The sequence below is a fragment of the Pecten maximus genome, chromosome 10 (genome assembly GCF_902652985.1).
Source record: "Pecten maximus chromosome 10, xPecMax1.1, whole genome shotgun sequence".
Taxonomy (NCBI): domain Eukaryota; kingdom Metazoa; phylum Mollusca; class Bivalvia; order Pectinida; family Pectinidae; genus Pecten; species Pecten maximus.
In genome coordinates, this window is record NC_047024.1 from 2,728,743 (window position 1) to 2,749,240 (window position 20,498).

Sequence of the window (20,498 nt, forward strand, 5' to 3'; positions counted from 1 at the left end):
GATGAATTTTAGATAAGATATTTACCGTTAATAACATTTTGATATTCTATGTTTCTAGAGCTATTAAATAATGTTTTATCAAATATATTAATATCAACAATAACTAATTGATGCGAAATATGTGTTTCTCTTCGTTTATCATTTTTCAGTTTGCGGCGAAGCCTCACGTACACGGATAACACGAGCGTTACAACCGTCGCTGTTAAAGCTGATATGTGAAAGGAACAGTTCATATGTTAATGGATGTGCAATTCTCCGTCGTTCTGCTGAAACATTAACAGATATGTGTTTTCAAAATGAAACAAGCGTTAGGTTCCATTTGGAATATAAGCGACGATATGTGATGGTGATTCTTCTATGCTAATCGTTAGCAGTATATGACTATTGGGTAGGTCTACATCGCGTCACAGAGCACGCCACGGACTTGTTTACTATATAGAAATCTTCGTCATCTTAGAAAGAAAGTCTGGTATTCCCATTACCTATCTTTTTTATTCTGATGAAGTCCTTGAAGTTTTTTTTTTTCTCCATTAAGGTGTCTTGTTAGCTGGGGAGTGTGACGTAGCTGTCGGCTGCACAGCGTCCGGTGTTATCAAGCACAGCAGGAAACAGTGGAGGATCTACAAGGAATCATATCTTTGAGAGATTTTTACTTCGGTATTCATCAAATAATCGTGGTCAAACAATTGTATGACTGTGGCATAAACGCCCGGAGTGTTTGGATCTGAAATCTGTTAATCATGTTGGTGTACATCGTTCTCATTGGAATTTTGACGACATCGATTTATTCTGAGAGTGTAGCCAAAAAGGAGATAGTAATTGCTGGTTTGTTTCCCACTTCACGTGATATTCCGGCCGGGGCTATCGGGCGTGGTGTCCGTCCAGCCGTTCAACTAGCTCTTGATATGGTCAATAACGATACCACCATTCTAAAGGATTATATCCTTCGTATGACGTCAAATGATACTGAGGTAAGTTTAATCTCAATCTAAGAAAATAAATACATAAAAAATCCTTTTAAACCCCTATCACCTACCTACATGCTTTCTCTTCCGTGTGATTTTTTCCCTCATTGTAGATATTTAAAGTGCTATGATCGACTTTCATCATATATAAAGCTTTGACATTGATCAATGTGTAATGTAGGAGTATTGACAACAATTAACTAATTATTTGGTGTGATTGTCAGGTTGCCCAGTGGATAAAACTTTTCTTTAAAGACGACATGATTCAATTCCTCGATTTGACATTAAAAGTATTAAATCACCTAGCAAAACATTTTTTCTTTGCGAAGACAGAGAGCAATCCTTAACATTGAGGATGTACAGGAAGCGTGTGCCTGCTGTCCCCATTGCATGATCTTAGAAAGCGACTAAATTTGAGATATTTTCTTTTCTCTTATTTCGATGGTCTCGCTTTTGGCCTCTTGTTGACCTTTTTTATACAAAACAAATCTACGACATATTTCTTTATGTCATGAGTTAAGGTAAGTCTACTTACCTATTTAACTATTAAAAGCGTTCCTTCGACACAAACGTAAGTTTGATCCCTAATTGCAAAGGTTTGATACCCTCACGACGCAGATTTAATACGACACAAATTTATCTCAATGCAACACAATTATGATCCTTACACGACACCAATTTGGTCTCGGCACTATCAAATGACTTCAACTACGTTTATTTCAATTGATGATCACACGTTTCTGAAAACCAAACATTAATATGTTATATTTTGGGTATTTTTTTTTTATATTTTTCGTTTTGTTTTGGGGTTGTTATTTTTTGCTGTGTTTTTTTTTTTTTTTTTCGAAAGAAGCACATGTGCCACGCATGGCATTTGAACTGTCCGATGCGCAGGACCGCGTAGGTTATTCATCCAACGTAACCGACGTAAGAAATGTGGCAGCACATGGTACAGTCATAAAAAGGTTAATTAAGGAACAATGCCTTTCTTTGTCTTATATTGTCAATTAGAATCCGTCTTATCCTTTTCTCGACATTTCCAGCAGATTGGTCTGCCTTCTTTTTATGCCTTTCCAGAAGATCTTATTCCTATTTATCGCCGATCGTCAATCATATATGTACGACAAGCTCTAGTCTTGTGAAAAGAAGTTACTGACAACCACGTAACACGGGTTTGTTTTTTGGTTTGTTCGTTTTTGATTCTAACCTCACTCTGAAGTCATACTTTAGTGTTAATTTAAAGAAAATGTTTCAGTGTCATTCCAACACACGGAACTCTGACAGTTCTCGTTGCCCTGGAGTATTTTTGACGGCATCCATTTCAGTACATGGAAATCGATCCTGTGCCTGGCTTAGTCACATAAAACGGGCATTATGGCATTTTCTCGAGTTACCGAATATGGTTTTGCCACTGACGTATACGCTTTAAAGGGATTGCTTTAGTCTTCGAGTTTCAATTAACGAAGCTCTCTAAAAATTTCACTTTCACCAGAATTGTACACGTTTTGGTAATCCGAGTGTCACAGGGATTGCATTGGTTTGGTTTAGTATTATTTAGCGTTCTGTTACCAGGAAATGCATTGTTTATTTTCGATGGCATTGTTTCATCTCTTATTTTAGAATAACCTATTATTATCGTAGTAATCACGAATATCCAAATGCCCTGAAGGAAAATGACGGGGAAACAGAGTTTCGAATTATTATTATGCTCTGTGACGTTGGTTTAACTCGATTCTGAATTTCAATGTTTTTTTATTATTGGGTATTGTGTTGTGCTTCCATTGGCGACCTTTGATCTTATGTGTTATAGGTTGAGTTTGAATTGCAAGGTGGGTTCAGCTTGATCCTATGTTGCAATGATTTGGTTACTTTCAAAGTAAAGTGTCATAGAAGATTATCATTAATATTAGAAAAATATATTTTATTTGATTGTTAAGATTGACCAAGCCAAACTGTCAATGAGCCAAAGCTGAGTACAAAAATATATATATATATATATATATTACATTTTTGTGTTGTTTCTGGACTTTAAATCTTTAAATTGCTATTACTCATGAACGAGGCAATAGACTTTGACCGAATTTGATCAGAATTACCTTTTTGGAAGGAAAACAAATTTTGCGTAAATGTTTACTCTTCCCCACCTAGGGCATGAGGGACTGAGCCCAATAGGGGAAATAGAGATACGTTTTTCAATCGCTACTAGTTATGAACCTCTAAATTGAATGTGCCCAAACTTTAGAAGCATTCTTGGGTAAGTAGAGGAAATTTTGCATAAATGTTGGCCGGACCTTTAGCACACGAGGGCAGGGCCAAATAGGGGATACAAAAGCAAGTCCTTTGAATTGCTACTTGTCTTAAGTGACTTAATAGATTTGGTCTAACGCAATCTTGGTTGAAGCAAACAACTTTGTATAAAATGTGTGTTACCCCCAAGGCCCTGAAAGGTAGAGCCTAATAGGAGAAATATATAGCAATTTTCTTTGAAATCATCCTTGCTCTGTAGAAATGTATTTGTCATAATCAGTGCAATATCAAGATGCGTAGTACGGGCCCTCTCGGCCTCTTAACTATATAGGTACATACAAGTTTCACCTGGTCTGCCCTAGACCCACGTCCTTTAATTTGTTCAGATATTTCACGAAAAGCATGCACATATTGTCTATAATGATATAATACTCACCTGTGGGACTCATTGTGTGCGTTTCTCAAATTTCAAGATATGAGTTTCAAAGATATTATTTCTACCAAAGCCGAAAATATATGATTCTGACAAGAAATATCACAGAAGAAATATCGTTTGTACGTCAAAAATAATCGAATACTATGATCCCTAATACACGTACTAACAAGGTAACAAGCTATTTCGTTATAATAAAGTGACTTTCATTTTACCTCATGAAATGTGACTTTTCTTTTACGTTATTTTGATGATGTGACTTTGAACTTACTTTTTTTGATAATGTGACTTTTTTATTTTATATGTAGTTTGTACGTGATCATGAGTTTTGTTTTTATTGCATCGTTATCAGCAAGAATGTCTTTTTGAATGTTTTGAATTGGTTCTTGTTGCATCGGAGGTGTAAAGGATTATATACATGTATACACATGGACGCATGCTGTGTCACCAGACAAAGCTAATTTGCCAAAGACAAGTCATACACAACTCTTTGTGACATGAGAACATTTCTACAATGGCCGTTGCACTTACATGATCCGCTGGAATACAATTTCCAACACGATCACAAACGAGCTGAAGTCCGCATTTATAGTGCTCAATAAATTACAGTTTTTAAATTCTATTCAATTGATTTTAGAGTCAACATCATGATCTCGTTTAGAAATATTCTGTTTCCTTGTGCGACATGAAGGCAGGCGGTCGATGATTGTTGACATGCACGTTGGTTCAGTTGTCACCAACCCAGTTCTCCTTGCTGCATCAGTGTGCAATACTAAACCAGACCTACCTTGTCCTGCAGGTAGAGCTTAAAATTGTATCTGCTTCGCCCATTCTATGATCGTAAGAAGCGAGATAATTTGTGATTTTATCTACTCGCTTCTTTCTTAACAACTTTCGCACCCATGCAGGAGTTGAAAAAGAAAAGAGTATGCCTGCTGTTTCTCACTGCAAGTAGTAAGAGGCGACTTATTTTGGGGTGTCTGTGTCTTCTATTCAGGGGACATTGTAGAGACAAAATTGTTCTTTTGCACCCATTACAACACTTGAGATCTTAATGTTTTTTCTTTCTTTCCTGTTTTCTTACTCTATGTGCCTCCTGGACTCCCATCCTCATATGTTCCTGACTATGGATAGCTGTTAAGTAATATCAAACAAAGTCCTAGTTTGCATTTTGAGATAACATCACCGGACATGAACTAGATCGGCATGTCTGTTGTCGTCGACGGAAAAAAGAAGCCTTTTCATTCACCTTTTTGTTCTTTGCATTTATGCAAGTATATACTTTTTGTTCCTATTTTACCCTCAATTTTGAGAAAGACTGACGTTAGAATGGCTACTATGTCGGTATTCCCTGTTGTTTTAATATAGGTCCCTCTCAAATAGATACGACCTGCACTAGTCTACTAAAGGTTTGACTTAATGTTAACAATGCAGACAATGACTAAGAAGCATAGATTACAGGTTTGCGTCGAAAATTCTAGCAGCGTTAATTACTGAATATTCAGAACATCGAAAACATGAAAAAAATAATTAATACAATGCAAATGAATACATAAAATTTAACACCAATGACGTGTAACCAAATTGTAAACTTTATTGATTTTAGAACAATTGCGAACAAAGTAATATCAGCTTATATTCATTACATTTTTTGGCCGAATGGAAACCGGAGTGTATCGAGTACCCAGGATAAAACTCAAGTGGTGGAACAACTTAGCTCATACCTTTTCAAGTTATTATGCACTAAGATACCCGAAAGTAAGTACATTTACAGTACATATATGCTGAGGTTATTGCCGGGGGTAAATCAAACGGTCCGCGAAAAGTTAACAATACAGTCCCCATGATTGAACTGTCCGTCCTTTAACGAGAATCGTGTCTATTTAGTCAGTGATATTACTGTAACCTATCTGAAATGTAATCCCAATCAACAAACAGTACAAACATGGAATCTTTGTTACTGACGATTCAGTGATCATGGATACATATGTGTACATTTGGTGTCGACGACGCAGGAGACGCTGAGTCTCCCGGAATACCTGGTCTTGTTCGCCTTATTTTTTTTCGAGAGTCCCCATGCAAAATTTTCTTCGTTTATTTATTGTTCTATCGTTTACGCTTGAACGTGACATGCTTGGTCGTCGATCACTAGAAAATTCACGTAATGAATTGTTATGGGAGCACGCGAGTCCCAGTCTATCCTGTTAGCACCCAGTTTCAAACACGATGTGCCTGAACACTACTGAAGGCACTTTGTCATTGGTCGAATGACATATCCTATATCTAGTACCTGCGGCGTGGATATCGGGCGTGTATTACTTTTCATATTGGTGTTTTGTTGTCTAATAATTACGTCTACACATGCTGTGTTAGGCACGCCACTGTCAAGTGATGGTTCGTAGCAAGCATATACTGACGCCTGGAAGCAATATATTCATTCGAGACTCGATTCATTACTACCTGTTAAACATAGGAGACTGCATTATATATATAATTATGGCTATGTATGCAAAATGGAAATCTGTAGATTAGATAATAAAAAATACACCTTTTTTATAAGATTTGATTATTTTGTGTAACGGTCCCGGGGTCTTTGGTTGGACTTTGTGGTATCAATTCACAGTACAATCGTCGTGTTATGATTGCCTCATCCAGACTTTACTTCGACCAATATTGAGTTTACTGTCCCTAGATATCAACACTTTAGGAGCATCATTGACAAGTCCTTGTAGGACGGAAAACTTTATTTTCAGATTAATTCATTGTTTGGCCCTCATTTCGTATTATAACGTGTGCTAATATATTTTTGTCCTTTGGTGCAATCATTCCAGAGGTACATACCTTCTCCGTAAAGGTATGTCCTCTTGACAGTACATCTGCTTCGACAGGTAAACCTTATTGGTCAACTTTGTATGCATATATCTTCAAATGATGAAAAGCTTCAATTTATTTGTAAAACCCGAAAAATCAATCAAGTTTGGGGTCCGAAATCGACCCAACGTTTGTATCTCGCTTTGACACATTATTATTTTCACTTTAATATTAATGCAGTGCTAAGTGAGTAATTAGTGCTCAAAAGACCCATCTTACTATCTGCAGTTCAGTTGAAGGTGCCTGATTTTTACTAGCATCATCAGAACATGAATTGCATTGATCTACAACTTACAAGAGAGATGTTTTACATAAGTATAGCAAGTCTTAAGGTTCCTTGGAAAACTGTTAGCATATTTTGAACTGCCTAAAATTTGATTAGGAGGGAGATTTAAAGTTCTGTTCCTTAGCTGTTACAAACCAGAGCCTCCGAAAATTGTAGTTTTCAACTCCTGCTTAACACTCGACATTTGAGGAGAGTGACGACTGGTTCGCCAGTTGTCGGTATAATGTTACTGATAGGGGTGTACTGCTGGGTGTCTTCGGTAGTATGCTTCAGTGAGGTAGCACTATAAAGTTAACGTAAGATCCTCGCTTTCACAAGGAAAAAGGCATGAACAACGATTGATCATTGAAGTGCATTTTTTTTTTTTTTTTATCTGACTTTTTTGTGCGACCATAAAATCTTTTAATGACGACGCTTTTCCACCAGGCCGTGTTAATTGCCGGGGAGAATCGTCGTCACCATTAAATTACCAAACATGTTTCTATATATTGAACATCACTGGAAATTTTCGAAGAACTAAATTCATGAAATTCGTTAAATCAAACCTGTTAGTGGAGTTATACGTTTCACAGTTCACATTTTCAATTCAATGTTCCCTGTTACATCTTTTGCTTCACTGTATCTGAAGCCACATATTGACCATTTACATGAAATCCGAGATTAGGATACACGTCTTGTGTTACACAACGTATTGTCGATGCCGGCATTAGAGTTTCCTTACAGACTGTTCTTTTTTTCTTTTTTTTCATATTTGTTGTGCATTCTCGTGAGCTCCTCTTCGAAGCATCAAACAAAATATGACAGCTTTCTGTATATTTACTGTTTGCCTGTGGATTACGCGCTCACGGATATGATCACTCAACTGTTACAAAGGGGTTGGCCAATACCAAGGAAATTTTATTTATATATTCTCCATTTATGAATAGAAACTGGGGAGTACCGAATGAGATTGGCGGGATGAATTCCGACTGGCTCATCAGAGTGGATTTTCTACAGATGGTTTTGGTGGCCATATAAGTTTATCGTCGATGTTACCATGTCATTAGGATATCGACCTGGAACCATCATTTGTACACATCCGATCCCCGCTCCGCCGACCCATGTGGCGTGATTGATGCGATGTAAATCGACTTGAATTCCCTTGCTCTATAATTGCCGGGCGATAGACGTGGTGTCGACTATGGAAGCTCAACTACTGGTTGTAGATTAATTACACAGGATGATGTAAACATATCTCCAGGATTTGTCTTAGACTTCTGTAATACATATCAACTTGCTGTAATGTAGAATGAAAACGGATGACTTAAGTATTGTCATCCCAAGACGTCACGTGGTAAACAAGTGATACATGATACGTCACGCCACGAGGTATCAATTGTATTTTACCTATCATATACCCTAGAGAGTAATATATTATCTGTCTGCGATAGTTTACAGATAGTGGAATACCCGGGCCTTATTGAACCCATTCTCCTCACGAAGACATATTTTACCTATCCACGTGGACGGTCGTTTTTATTCATTTTAGCCAAAAGAGCAAAATAGATATTGCAAATTTCCCGATAGATATATTGCTTTTTATGCAGATATCAATTCTAAAGTCAAAAATATATCATATGTTTAAACCGCTTTAGGCCTGTACCTTTAAATCACTTACAAAACATTTGTACATGTCCTATTTCAAAATCCCATGCTCTCTTAAAACAATAAAAGTAAAACAAATCCCGGATACGGAATGACCATACGAAATCTATGGAATTTAAGGTCACTAAAACATGTAATACTGAAAATAAATAGTTTTTTATGTGAAAGGTATAATGAGACCAAACAACCAATTGTTTTCCCATAGACCTTAGTGTTAACGTTTTGGATTATTTCATTCAAATTCTTGAATTGAATATGACGATTATGGTTTATAACAAAAGTTTAGGGTCTGATATAACACCTAATCAAAAAAAAAAGTTGGGTCCTTCAGCTAAAATTTTCTCCAGGGTAGCCATTTTGAAAATAGGTGAATTTCGCAGTAAAAATTCTCAAAAATCTTAAATGTTTACCTGTTTACTATTATTACGTGAACTTTTGGGGAAAAAACCAATCGGGCTTAAGAAATTTATATCAACATTTCTTATTGATAGTTACCTATCAGGCTACATATCTATTTTCTCACTTCATAACATACTGGCCAATCAGTGGCTGCCAGACATTTTATCCTTGGCTCAACGTTCTATACACAGGGGCTGTTTCAAAAATATATTTTTTCAATTGGTTGGTTGTTCCCTAATGGCCGATAGATGAGTATGTCAAAACAACAACAAAAGCTTCTAACTAAGAAGTACACCTCCTGCTCGGTAACTCAGTACAAACACTTTCAGCGAAGGTTAAACACGTGTAAGAAACATTGGAGTGTATTTAAACAGATCCTCAATCAATGAGAAATATATTTATTTTCAAACCTGAAAGCTCATCGGTACTAGATCTGAAATATTGAATATATACAGCTCTCCGTCATATTCCCAAGTGAGAACCTGTAAACACAACCACTAACTATCCTGTATCGTATATCTACAGATGATATAAATCCATGCCTCGCTATATCGTTAGAGAACCCGTTGGTGACTCTGAGCTGGTTTTTCAAATACATTCTGTTCGTGAGACATTGAGAAGCCCTAGAATAAGACCCTCTGTATCGTCAGAGAACCCGTTTGGAACCCGGGGCAGGTTTCTCCAATACATTCTGTTCGTAAGATATTGGAGAGCCCTAGAATAAGACCCACTATACCACACTGCATATTTTCGTAGAAAGTGACTAAAAGTTGGTTCCCGGAATAATCGGGGCTTTATGAGACACTGCAGAGACTAAAACAGATATTCTGTACCCCTGGTTACACCTGGGATCTTAAATCTGTCTGGTCTTTCTGTGATTTATTTTCTCTTGATGTGTCTCCTTAACACCTGTACTCATATGACCCATACTGTTGGGAGGATGTTAGACCCATAAAAACAAAAACAAATAATGCAGTCGATTATTTACCTAAATATTGGGACCACCACTATGATCTTTTTCAGTAGACTCCCTAGGTGGATACACCTGTGGTCCCGTGACCTTTCGTTTTGCTCGATAGAGCTATTCAACTTCAGATTTCTTGTTTTACCACTTTCACTTGAATTTAAATCATCAAACAGTACCGGGTTGTTCTACTACCACGTATCACAGTATATTACCTTAAAATCTCGTAATTATTTTGTGGCTTTCGGTAATATCTCTGTGATAAACACAACTGATGGGAATCTTTTTTATGTTTTCATAAGCTGGGTTATGACGTACTACAACTTGAATTCCTTTTTTGTAATACTATAATGAAAAATATTGGGCTGCCTTTGGCTGATGTAGGCTTACTGTCTTAGTAACCTTCAAACCACCTTTATCTGATGTAGGCTTGCTGTCTTCATAACCTTTAAACCGCCTTTATCTGATGTAGGCTTGTTGTCTTCATAACCTTCAAACCGCCTTTATCTGATGTAGGCTTACTGCCTAGTAACCTTCAAACCGCCTTTATCTGATGTAGGCTTGCTGTCTTCATAACCTTTAAACCGCCTTTACTGATGTAGGCTTGTTGTCTTCATAACCTTCAACCCGCCTTTATCTGATGTAGGCTTACTGCCTTAGAAACCTTCAAACCGCCTTTATCTGATGTAGGCTTACTGCCTTAGTAACCTTCAAACCACCTTTATCTGATGTAGGCTTGCTGTCTTCATAGCCTTCAAACCACCTTTATCTGATGTAGGCTGACTGTCTTCATAACCTTCTAACCGCCTTTATCTGATGTAGGCTTGTTGTCTTCATAACCTTCAAATCGCCTTTATCTGATGTAGGCTAACTGCCTTAGTAACCTTCAAACCGCCTTTATCTGATGTAGGCTTGCTGTCTTCAAAACCTTCAAACCGCCTTTATCTGATGTAGACTTGCTGTCTTCATAACCTTCAAATCGCCTTTATCTGATGTAGGCTAACTGCCTTAGTAACCTTCAAACCGCCTTTATCTGATGTAGGCTTGCTGTCTTCATAACCTTCAAACCGCCTTTGGCTGATGTAGGCTTACTGTCTCAGTAACCTTCAAACCGCCTTTATCTGATGTAGGCTTACTGCCTAGTAACCTTCAAACCGCCTTTATCTGATGAAGGCTTGCTGCCTTAGTAACCTTCATACCGCCTTTATCTGATGTAGGCTTACTGCCTTAGTAACCTTCAAATCGCCTTTATCTGATGTAGGCTAACTGCCTAGTAACCTTCAAATCGCCTTTATCTGATGTAGGCTTGCTGCCTTAGTAACCTTCAAATCGCCTTTATCTGATGTAGGCTTACTGTCTTCATAACCTTCAAACCGCCTTTATCTGATGTAGGCTTGCTGTCTTCATAACCTTCAAACCGCCTTTGGCTGATGTAGGCTTACTGTCTCAGTAACCTTCAAACCGCCTTTATCTGATGTAGGCTTACTGCCTAGTAACCTTCAAACCGCCTTTATCTGATGAAGGCTTGCTGCCTTAGTAACCTTCATACCGCCTTTATCTGATGTAGGCTTACTGCCTTAGTAACCTTCAAATCGCCTTTATCTGATGTAGGCTTACTGCCTAGTAACCTTCAAATCGCCTTTATCTGATGTAGGCTTGCTGCCTTAGTAACCTTCAAATCGCCTTTATCTGATGTAGGCTTATTATCTTCATAACCTTCAAACCGCCTTGATCTGATGTAGACTTACTGCCTTAGTAACCTTCAAATCGCCTTTGAAATATGAGAATACTCACGTGAGATAATATATAGATTATATCCCTCGTAAATACATGTTCCTATGCTATCATTAGACAGGACAATTGCAACATTACATAACACTATTCGATAAGTGCCATTCCGGTTATATACCATGTACAATGATACATGTACATTTATCTATTGTAGAAAATAACATCTTATGTGATGGAGTGGTTAGCGATCATAAAACAGCGCAAATCCTACTCACGATGTCTGGACTGGCTACGTCGATAACATTTCACATTTAAACATCAACACATTTAGCCTCGCAACCTTTCTTGAAATCTAGGCTATAAATAGAGTCCTATCTTTTCCTGGGTATTGACCTGTAATCTTTCAACAAAAGGAAACAATTCGCATGCAAGTCTGCAGACCGATAAGGAGACATTAAATAATCTGTCTGCTCCAGGACTAAAGCTGCGGCGTATCATGATGTTCATGGTGCACCATGGTGGACCATCATATCGATACGGAAATCCCAATTATCTACACAAATACATTCAGTGTAATGTAATGGGTATTTTTTATATGTTTCAAACTCTCACGATTTTTGCTGAAATATTAAAGTAAAAAAAAATATTAGGAAATTGCCGATGCCCATGTGTGTCTGTAAACAGCGAATGATAGAACAGCTTCCAGTATTATAAGTCTAAAGTGTTAACAATTCAGTTTTGGGTCCAAACCTTACAATTAACGATTTATTTTAATGAATTCAAAAAGCGAAAAAAAATCACAACAACTGTCTAAATAGACTATTTTGTATTGTACCGGCTATGGAGTATACATGGGGCACATGAAAGACGTTTACTTAAAGACTCGCCAGGGTATAATGACAAACTTGTCCGGGCCTCGTACACGTTTACCAACATCATTGGGGTTTTATAACAGTATCAACATTGTATAACAGTCGTCTCGGATCTACAGTAAAACGCATCTTTGCATCATCTCAGACGAGAATTCAGTAAATACAGTTTGAATGTCTAGCACACAGACACTATGGGCGTTCCATCGAAGTCTAATGTTGATCCTCTGCCCCTTTTTACTGTTTACTTCATTTCAACATGTCTACAAACATTGCTATAAATACGATGTTACATTTGAAATGTAATGTCAAGGAAGAGGAAATATTCTGTGGCACATCGCTATGTTGCATGACAAAGGAGAAAGAGATTTTCTGTATCGTTTGTTCAGTATAACGTATTATATTTCAGTTTAGGGTAACATTGTATCGCTTACCCTTTGTAATGTACCTATGACGTCCATTTTGTTTCAATTGTACCTGCAGCCACGTCGCTCAATTTTGGATATGATCTTTTCTTTATAAACGATTTTTTTTTGTTCTTAAATGTGTCGTTCGACGTTGCCCCAATTTTGCCTTTAGTGGTGCGTTCTCCCATGTAAAGAAAGCTTTGGGTTCTGTCCCCTGGCCGAGACATACCAGTCCTTGTAAGGAAAGCTTTGGGTTCTGCACCCTGTCCGAGACCTACCACAGTCCTTGTAAGGAAAGCTTTGGGTTCTGCACCCTGGCCGAGACCTACCACAGCCCATGTAAGGAGAGCGTTGGGTTCTGTCCCCTGGCCGAGACATACCACAGTCCTTGTGAGGGAAGCTAGAACATTGAAAGATCATCAAGGGCCCTGCCATGTGGCTATATATCCTCCATAACCATCAAGAAACCATTTGCCAATATCGCCACTGTTGACTTTTATCATGAACAAGCATACACTTTCAGTAAGAAAGCACTATATGAAGTTTGAGTACGATCGGCCAACTCGACCTAGAAAAGCGGCCCAAGTAAACACTTTTAATAAGAAAGCACTGTATAAAGACTCTGTGTGTTTCGATAATGGAACATCAATCAAACCAAACAGCTGCATAAGTTGAAAAACTTGACATACACATGTACCATTCTTTCTTTCTCTCTTGACATAAACACATGTACCTTTCATTCTTTCTCTCTTGACACACACACACACACACACACACATCTGTACCCTTTACTTTTCTCTCTTGACACACATACACCTGTACCTTTTATCTTTCTCTCTTGATATACAAAACTGTACTTTTAACATTACTCTCTTGACACACACACCTATACTTTTTACAATTCTCCCTTGACACACACACCTGTACCTTTAACATTACTCTCTTGACATACACCTGTAACCTTTACCTTTCTCACTTGTGTATCTCGCTGCATGTCGTAAGAATTGGGCTTTTTCTTTTGGGGCATCTATTTGAGGGGAACTTGGAGATACCAAAATAGATCTTCTGTCCCCATTGCAAGATTCGGGGTCAGAAATCTTTCCTATCAAAAAAGGTTGTTTGCTGTATGGTAATAGCATTAAATATGTGCAGCATCGTATTTCGGTTTTTAATCGATCATGATACAGTGACTATGGCAGTTATTTCAATGTGCTTATATTTGTGTCGTAAATTCGTTCGTGCTTTATTTATATATTCAATATGAGGTCATAGAGACAACAGCACTTTATAGAACCTTACCTACGTAGGTTAAGTATTGTCTAATGCATTGTACCTTACCTGATTCGGTTTTGTATTTGGGGTCTTTATGCCCCCGTCATATAGTATATGTGTCCGTTGGGAGGATATATAGTGTTGCCCATGTACGTCGCGATCAAAATAAAAGGGTTAAGTATGGGTAGACTTCTGGCATCGTTGTGTTTCAGGGCTTCAAGGCCAAGGTCACACTTGCGATATATAGAAAATCATCAAAGGATTCAATTTAAACAATGGTCAAATATGGGTATTCCACTAACATCTTTGCGTTTCATGGTTCCAAGGTCAGGGCCAATCTTATAGTTGCTGTATATAGAAAATCATCAACAGACTCGGTGACATCACTGTAGCGTCTTCCTTTCTTAATATATTTCAAGTTTTAATTGTTTGTATTATTTTTTGACATTACTTTCTATTTCTATTTTTGTGATCTAATATCTCCTTTTTCCCTCACTGATATGTCTTTCTGTATTTTATTTTCTTGCTCTATGTGCTTATTTGATACCCGTTCTTATACGTCCCTGGCTGTTGATGTGACCTTGACACCCGTTCTCACACGTCCCTGCTTGTTGATGTGACCTTGACACCCGTTCTCACACGTCCCTGCTTGTTGATGTGATCTTGACACCCGTTCTCACACGTCCCTGCTTGTTGATGTGACCTTGACACCATTCCCATACGTCCCTGGCTGTTGATGTGACCTTGATACCTGTTCTCATACGGACCTGGCTGTTGATCTGACCTTGACACCCATTCTTATACGGACCTGGCTGTTGATGTGACCTTGACACCCGTTCTCATACGTCCCTGGCTGTTGCGAGGACTTTAAACCACGAAAAACAAAACAAATTTATCTATTGTAATGTGACGTATATTATGATTTCAGTGTGACATGGCAAAGGCGACAAAGATTTTCTTTGACATGATGGATGAGAACACGACCAAAGTGATGTTGTTCGGTGATGCTTGTTCTAAACGTCACTGGGCCTATGGCGCAGATATCCAAGTGGTGGAATATGTGGCAGGTACGGATCTCCTCAATCATTACGTCATCAAAATGTTTACTCATCATTATTCAGAATTATAATCATTCTGTTCAGTGAGTGAGATAGTCTATAGTATATATAGATTATATATATTTCACAATTAACGTTTTCATTACCTGGTTCTCTCATTAGTCTATCTTCAATATTAGTTATTAAAAATGAAGAAAAAAACATTTGTATGAAAATAGTTTGCTTAAAACGAAGACAAATATGCCAATCGATAAAATGCTTCTTTGGGTATTGTAGTACATAGAATGGTTCCTTTACTTGTATATAACTTCCTAAAGATATAATGAATGGATGTTCTCGATGAGCTCCATCATGATTTGCCCATGTAGGTCGATATATTAATAAAACGAACAAATAGAACTATTGATCTTCTTATTAATAACAACATATCCGATACCGCGAGCTCTTGCAGTTCTGCAATTAATGTGATGTCGTTGTATCCGCACCGATGAAGAGTGCTTGAAAAATCCCACGAGGAAGGTTTCCTCCAATTGATTGGATTTGTCGATATCGTATAGAGATACAAATGACTTTTTATGAATATCGAATTACACGAGAGCCGAACAAAACTCCACAAATCCATCATCGATACTGATAATTGTTCAGAAGCATCGTACGTGCGAAAGCCCGCTTTCTGTATTGTAAATTAAAAATGAAGAATAATATGTCGCCAGCAATTTATAAATTGTTCAATCTCCCACTCTTTTCTTTATTTGCTTTGAGCAGCTGTCATACGCCGATACAGATCCCAAACTCTCCGATAGATCAACTTATAGTAACTTTTTCCGGACTGTTCCGAGTGATACGGACTTTAATCCGGCCATGATCGCCATTCTCCGGTACTTCAATTGGACTCGAGTGGGGACAATTTTCCAGGACCCTTCTACAGGATCAGACAGATACGGAATAGTAAATTTATATCTTTACATCAAATTGAATTCTCGTTTTATGTCAACATGGTTTTTGTCTCTTCCAGCAGGTAAAAATATCATTCTATTTGATTCTAAACTCTATTGAATTCTATTTGAAATCTATTTATTGTATACAGTATAAAATTAGATAAAATAGGCTTAATTATATCACAGGGAGAAATGAACTGAATGATACAAGTTGATGTTGCGACAGAGTACAATGTTAAGCACTATAAAGTACTTATTGTATTTACTTTACTACTCTGTTGTACTCTTCAGACAAAGAGGTTTGCCTTCCAGTAAAGTATTGACGACCTTCGAGCACGTATTAATATTACTTTTAGAAATTCTAGGGTTTATGCACCTATTCTGCTATAGATTTCATTTTTTCCCCTTGATATCTATACTTTGATTCCAAGCAACACTGATGAGCTCGAGAAGGTACACAATAGTGCTGCCTAATATGTTACTAAAATGTCACTTGGGCGGTTCTGTACGTCCTTTCGGATCACTCATGGAGATACGTTTTGTATTCCATGTTGACAGCTAATAAGGAAACAAAAACCTGAGACGAAACGGATGTTTTAGGAAGAGTAGGCCAGTAATTTTTCATAATGCCCTAAACATGTGCACAGTTTTAATATATCGTATGTCATTTTAATGTCCCTTCTTGACTTCAATGCTTTTCGTCCTATTTGAAGTCTGAAGATTGAATATGCTTTTCACTTACAGACTTTTGGTCATGAAGAATGTTGATGCATGCCGAACTCCAAAATATAACATTTGAATGACAGAATCGACATGTTAACGAACTTGTGTTTTTTTCAAATACAAATGTAGAGTATAAGTTGGTGCAGTTTTGAGTGATATATATATTGATAACATGCAATAATGACAAAACATGGACTGAAAAATGTAGTATTTTATAACTACTGTAGTCGGTTGACGAACGGCTTCCTGAGTGGTTCCTAGGCGGGGATGCTTAACGGTTTATCGTCCTATAATAGCCACACAGCCCCATCAGCGCTGATATTTCAAACGAAAAATGACTGGATAATTGCATTAAGTAAATGAATTACTATTTTATTCCAGGCACACTCTCGCTTAATCGAGTTACTAGATGATGCTGGAATTGACGTGGTGAAAGTGGAGAGTTTTCTAGCCGAGCCAGACACGGCTGTTACCCATTTAAAGGTCGGAATCAACAATGTCCAAATTTATCGGCATTTATAGTCACCACAAGACCACGTTAAGGAGGCAAATTCCGAAGCATCTCTTGAAAAGAAATTGTTATTCAATTTATTGGGATTTTAAATGTTTATTTTATTCATTCAACAACAGCTTGTATATGTCTGTTGGTGGTATATCCCATATTGAACAAACGTGTACTCAAACATTTTATGAGGTTATATGTTTTCTTTTAACGACCTTTATAATGAAATAATATACGTAAGAAATATATAGTCCAGTAAACAAGATAATTCTTCTATTATACACTTCTTGCCGAAGAGTCAGTCATAGAAATTACGCGACAAGAGGATGTTACCTGCTTTGTTAATGGGCACGATTAATCAACATTTTCTATTGCCATTGCCGCAAAAAAAACAGCGTTTCTTTGATATGTAATATAAAGAACTCTCTAATGCTAGAAAGTTATTAACATTATCAATAAATTTATCTTTATCACATTTAACTGTCTTACTTTTAAGGCTCATGACGCCAGAGTAATTGTGGGTTTTTTCGACCATGAAATGGCGAGAAAGGTGTTTTGTAGTGTGAGTATGTCAACCAAAACAATTTATTTACACTTTAAACGTTACAATCAGGGAGATCTGCTAATTAAACAATTTAAATTCTTGTTTGAACATCATTCGGTTTTCACTTTATGTTAGACGAACTGGCAGAGTATCATTGTATTTAGAATCCTTACTGAGGTGTTTAGAAAGTGTCAAGGAAAGACTATTATTTCGGGTGTATCTCACTGCATGTCGTAAGAGGCGAAGAATCAGATTAATTCTCACATGTCTTCTATTAAGGGGATATTGAAGAGATCAAAATAGATCTTCTGCCCCATGGACACACTATGGATCTTGGTGCTTTGATTTCTTACTCTGGTTATCTCCTTGACACCCTGTCCTTATATGACTCTGTTTGGTGGACGTTATAACCATAACAAAAAAAAATCAAACTTCAAAACCTTCGTTAAAGAATAGTAACTAAGTATTTCAGCTCACTTTAGTTTATTATCGTGGTTTTGGTTTTTGTTCTACCACGAAAACCACGAATATATCTTGTATGAACTGGTGCTGTTTCATCAGTGAAAGAATATAAAGTATGAAGTAATAACGGCACGATGAATGATGTTGATGCTAAAAGAGCTTTTTAATACATTTCTCTTGTGCTTATCTAAATAGAAAATTAAATAACATGATATATATATGTTATCAAGGCTCGCAAACGAGGAATGTACGGTCAGAAATATCAATGGATTATCATGGGTGATTACCCACCCAACTGGTGGCGATCTAACCACACTGATGACTGCAGCAACAAGGAGATGGAGGTCGCTATCGAAGGCTACCTGTCCTCCGAGGTCTTACCCCTCAGTAGCAGCGACGAGGTTACGATTTCGGGCCTGGTAAGTTTAGCTACGTTAACCAGGATTACCTGTGAATCAGGATATTTATATAATATATATATATATATTAGTCCCCTTGATCCTCGTTGACTTACATTTCCCGTAAATCCCTACCTCTCTATTGGGGTATTTAAAATGTATACTGATATTTATCAACATGGAGCTAATTGTTAATAATCTGTTCTCATTTTGAGGGTGTGACATTTCAACGGCGGATGGCGCTATTTATGAAGAGGACGCTGCTCATTCCGAAACATGTTGTCTAGTTACCATTGGACTTCCCCAATGTTGTCCGTGTAAAATATCCTTAAAACTTGTTCCTATTTTGTCCTTGTTTGACCGATTTAAGTTAGCATCACTGTTCTGGTTGTGCTCTAGTATGGCCGATATTGTGTCAGAACCACTGTTTTGTTCATTAGTATTCTCATTTTAAATTGAAGTTATTACAAACATGTTAAGAGTAAGTTCTCTATTCATACAACCGATAGTATGTCATCAGAATTATAATCGGACGATGCTCATTTAAACCATATGTTGAATTTTTCAGACCGCATACGAGTACTTCCAGTTATACAACACTTCTCGTGGACTAGAATTCAGTAAATACCATGGTTACGCTTTTGATGGTATTTGGGTCATCGCTAAAGCAATGGATCAGATCCTACGACACACTGACCCCACATCTATAAAGGAGGAGACCTTCAGAGGACCTCCGGTAGCCTCGGCACTTAACGAAACAAACTTCATGGGGGTCACGGTATGTTAAAACTATCTTAAAAGTTGTTGGTCTGTATCACAAGATTTGAGTAACCATAGTCACATTATTTTTGATTGGCCGTTAGGAATAGTATTTGGCGTGTTGTATATACCCAAACAGATGACCTGTTGTTAGCATTCTTATTTCTCATCACTATTAAAGTGAAAGAGTAGTGGGAAAATGCGCGGTCAGACCGGGGTTCGAACCCGGGACCTACGAACACCAGTCTACCATTTGAGCTACCTGGTCACCGATGACTGACCCTGTCCAGTTCTAAGATTGACGAGGTTAATTTTAGCCGAATGTAAATAGATTAAAGATGAGTGGTAAACTGGCCCATCTAATTTATTAATAATATAAATGATATGTAGAAGCTATAATTAACACAATCACAATTTACCTCAATGATCCCAGCCAGGAAACCGCTAAAATAAGTTACTGCGGAGATATGTTATTTACAGTATATAATCACAGCTATTGTGTAAGTTACTGCGGAGATAGGTTCATTTACAGTATATATATAATCACAGCTATTGTGTAAGTTAATGCGGAGATATGTTATTTACAGTATATATATAATCACAGCTATTGTGTAAGTTACTGCGGAGATATGTTCATTTATAGTATATATATATAATCACAGCCATTGTGTAAGTTACTGCGGAGATATGTTTATTTACAGTATATATATAATCACAGCCATTGTGTAAATTACTGCGAAGATATGTTCATTTATTGTATATATATATAATCACAGCCATTGTGTAAGTTACTGCGGAGATATGTTTATTTACAGTATATATATAATCACAGCCATTGTGTAAATTACTGCGAAGATATGTTCATTTATTGTATATATATAATCACAGTTATTGTGTAAGTTACTGCGGAGATATGTTATTTACAGTATATATATAATCACAGCCATTGTGTAAGTTACTGCGGAGATATGTTTATTTACAGTATATATATAATCACAGTTATTGTGTAAGTTACTGCGGACATAT

General features: G+C 37.2%; 1 protein-coding gene across 1 annotated transcript in view; it reads left to right on the forward strand.

Moving 5' to 3' along the window:
- The first annotated feature begins 740 nt into the window (after window positions 1-740).
- The window catches only part of LOC117335905 (gamma-aminobutyric acid type B receptor subunit 2-like), a 46,167-nt gene continuing 26,409 nt past the window's right edge, over window positions 741-20,498 (forward strand). The window contains 8 exon segments of the mRNA XM_033896174.1: window positions 741-971; window positions 15,017-15,103; window positions 15,105-15,155; window positions 15,912-16,094; window positions 17,189-17,290; window positions 17,806-17,871; window positions 18,546-18,734; window positions 19,282-19,491. Coding sequence (XP_033752065.1) covers window positions 741-971; window positions 15,017-15,103; window positions 15,105-15,155; window positions 15,912-16,094; window positions 17,189-17,290; window positions 17,806-17,871; window positions 18,546-18,734; window positions 19,282-19,491 — 1,119 coding nt within the window.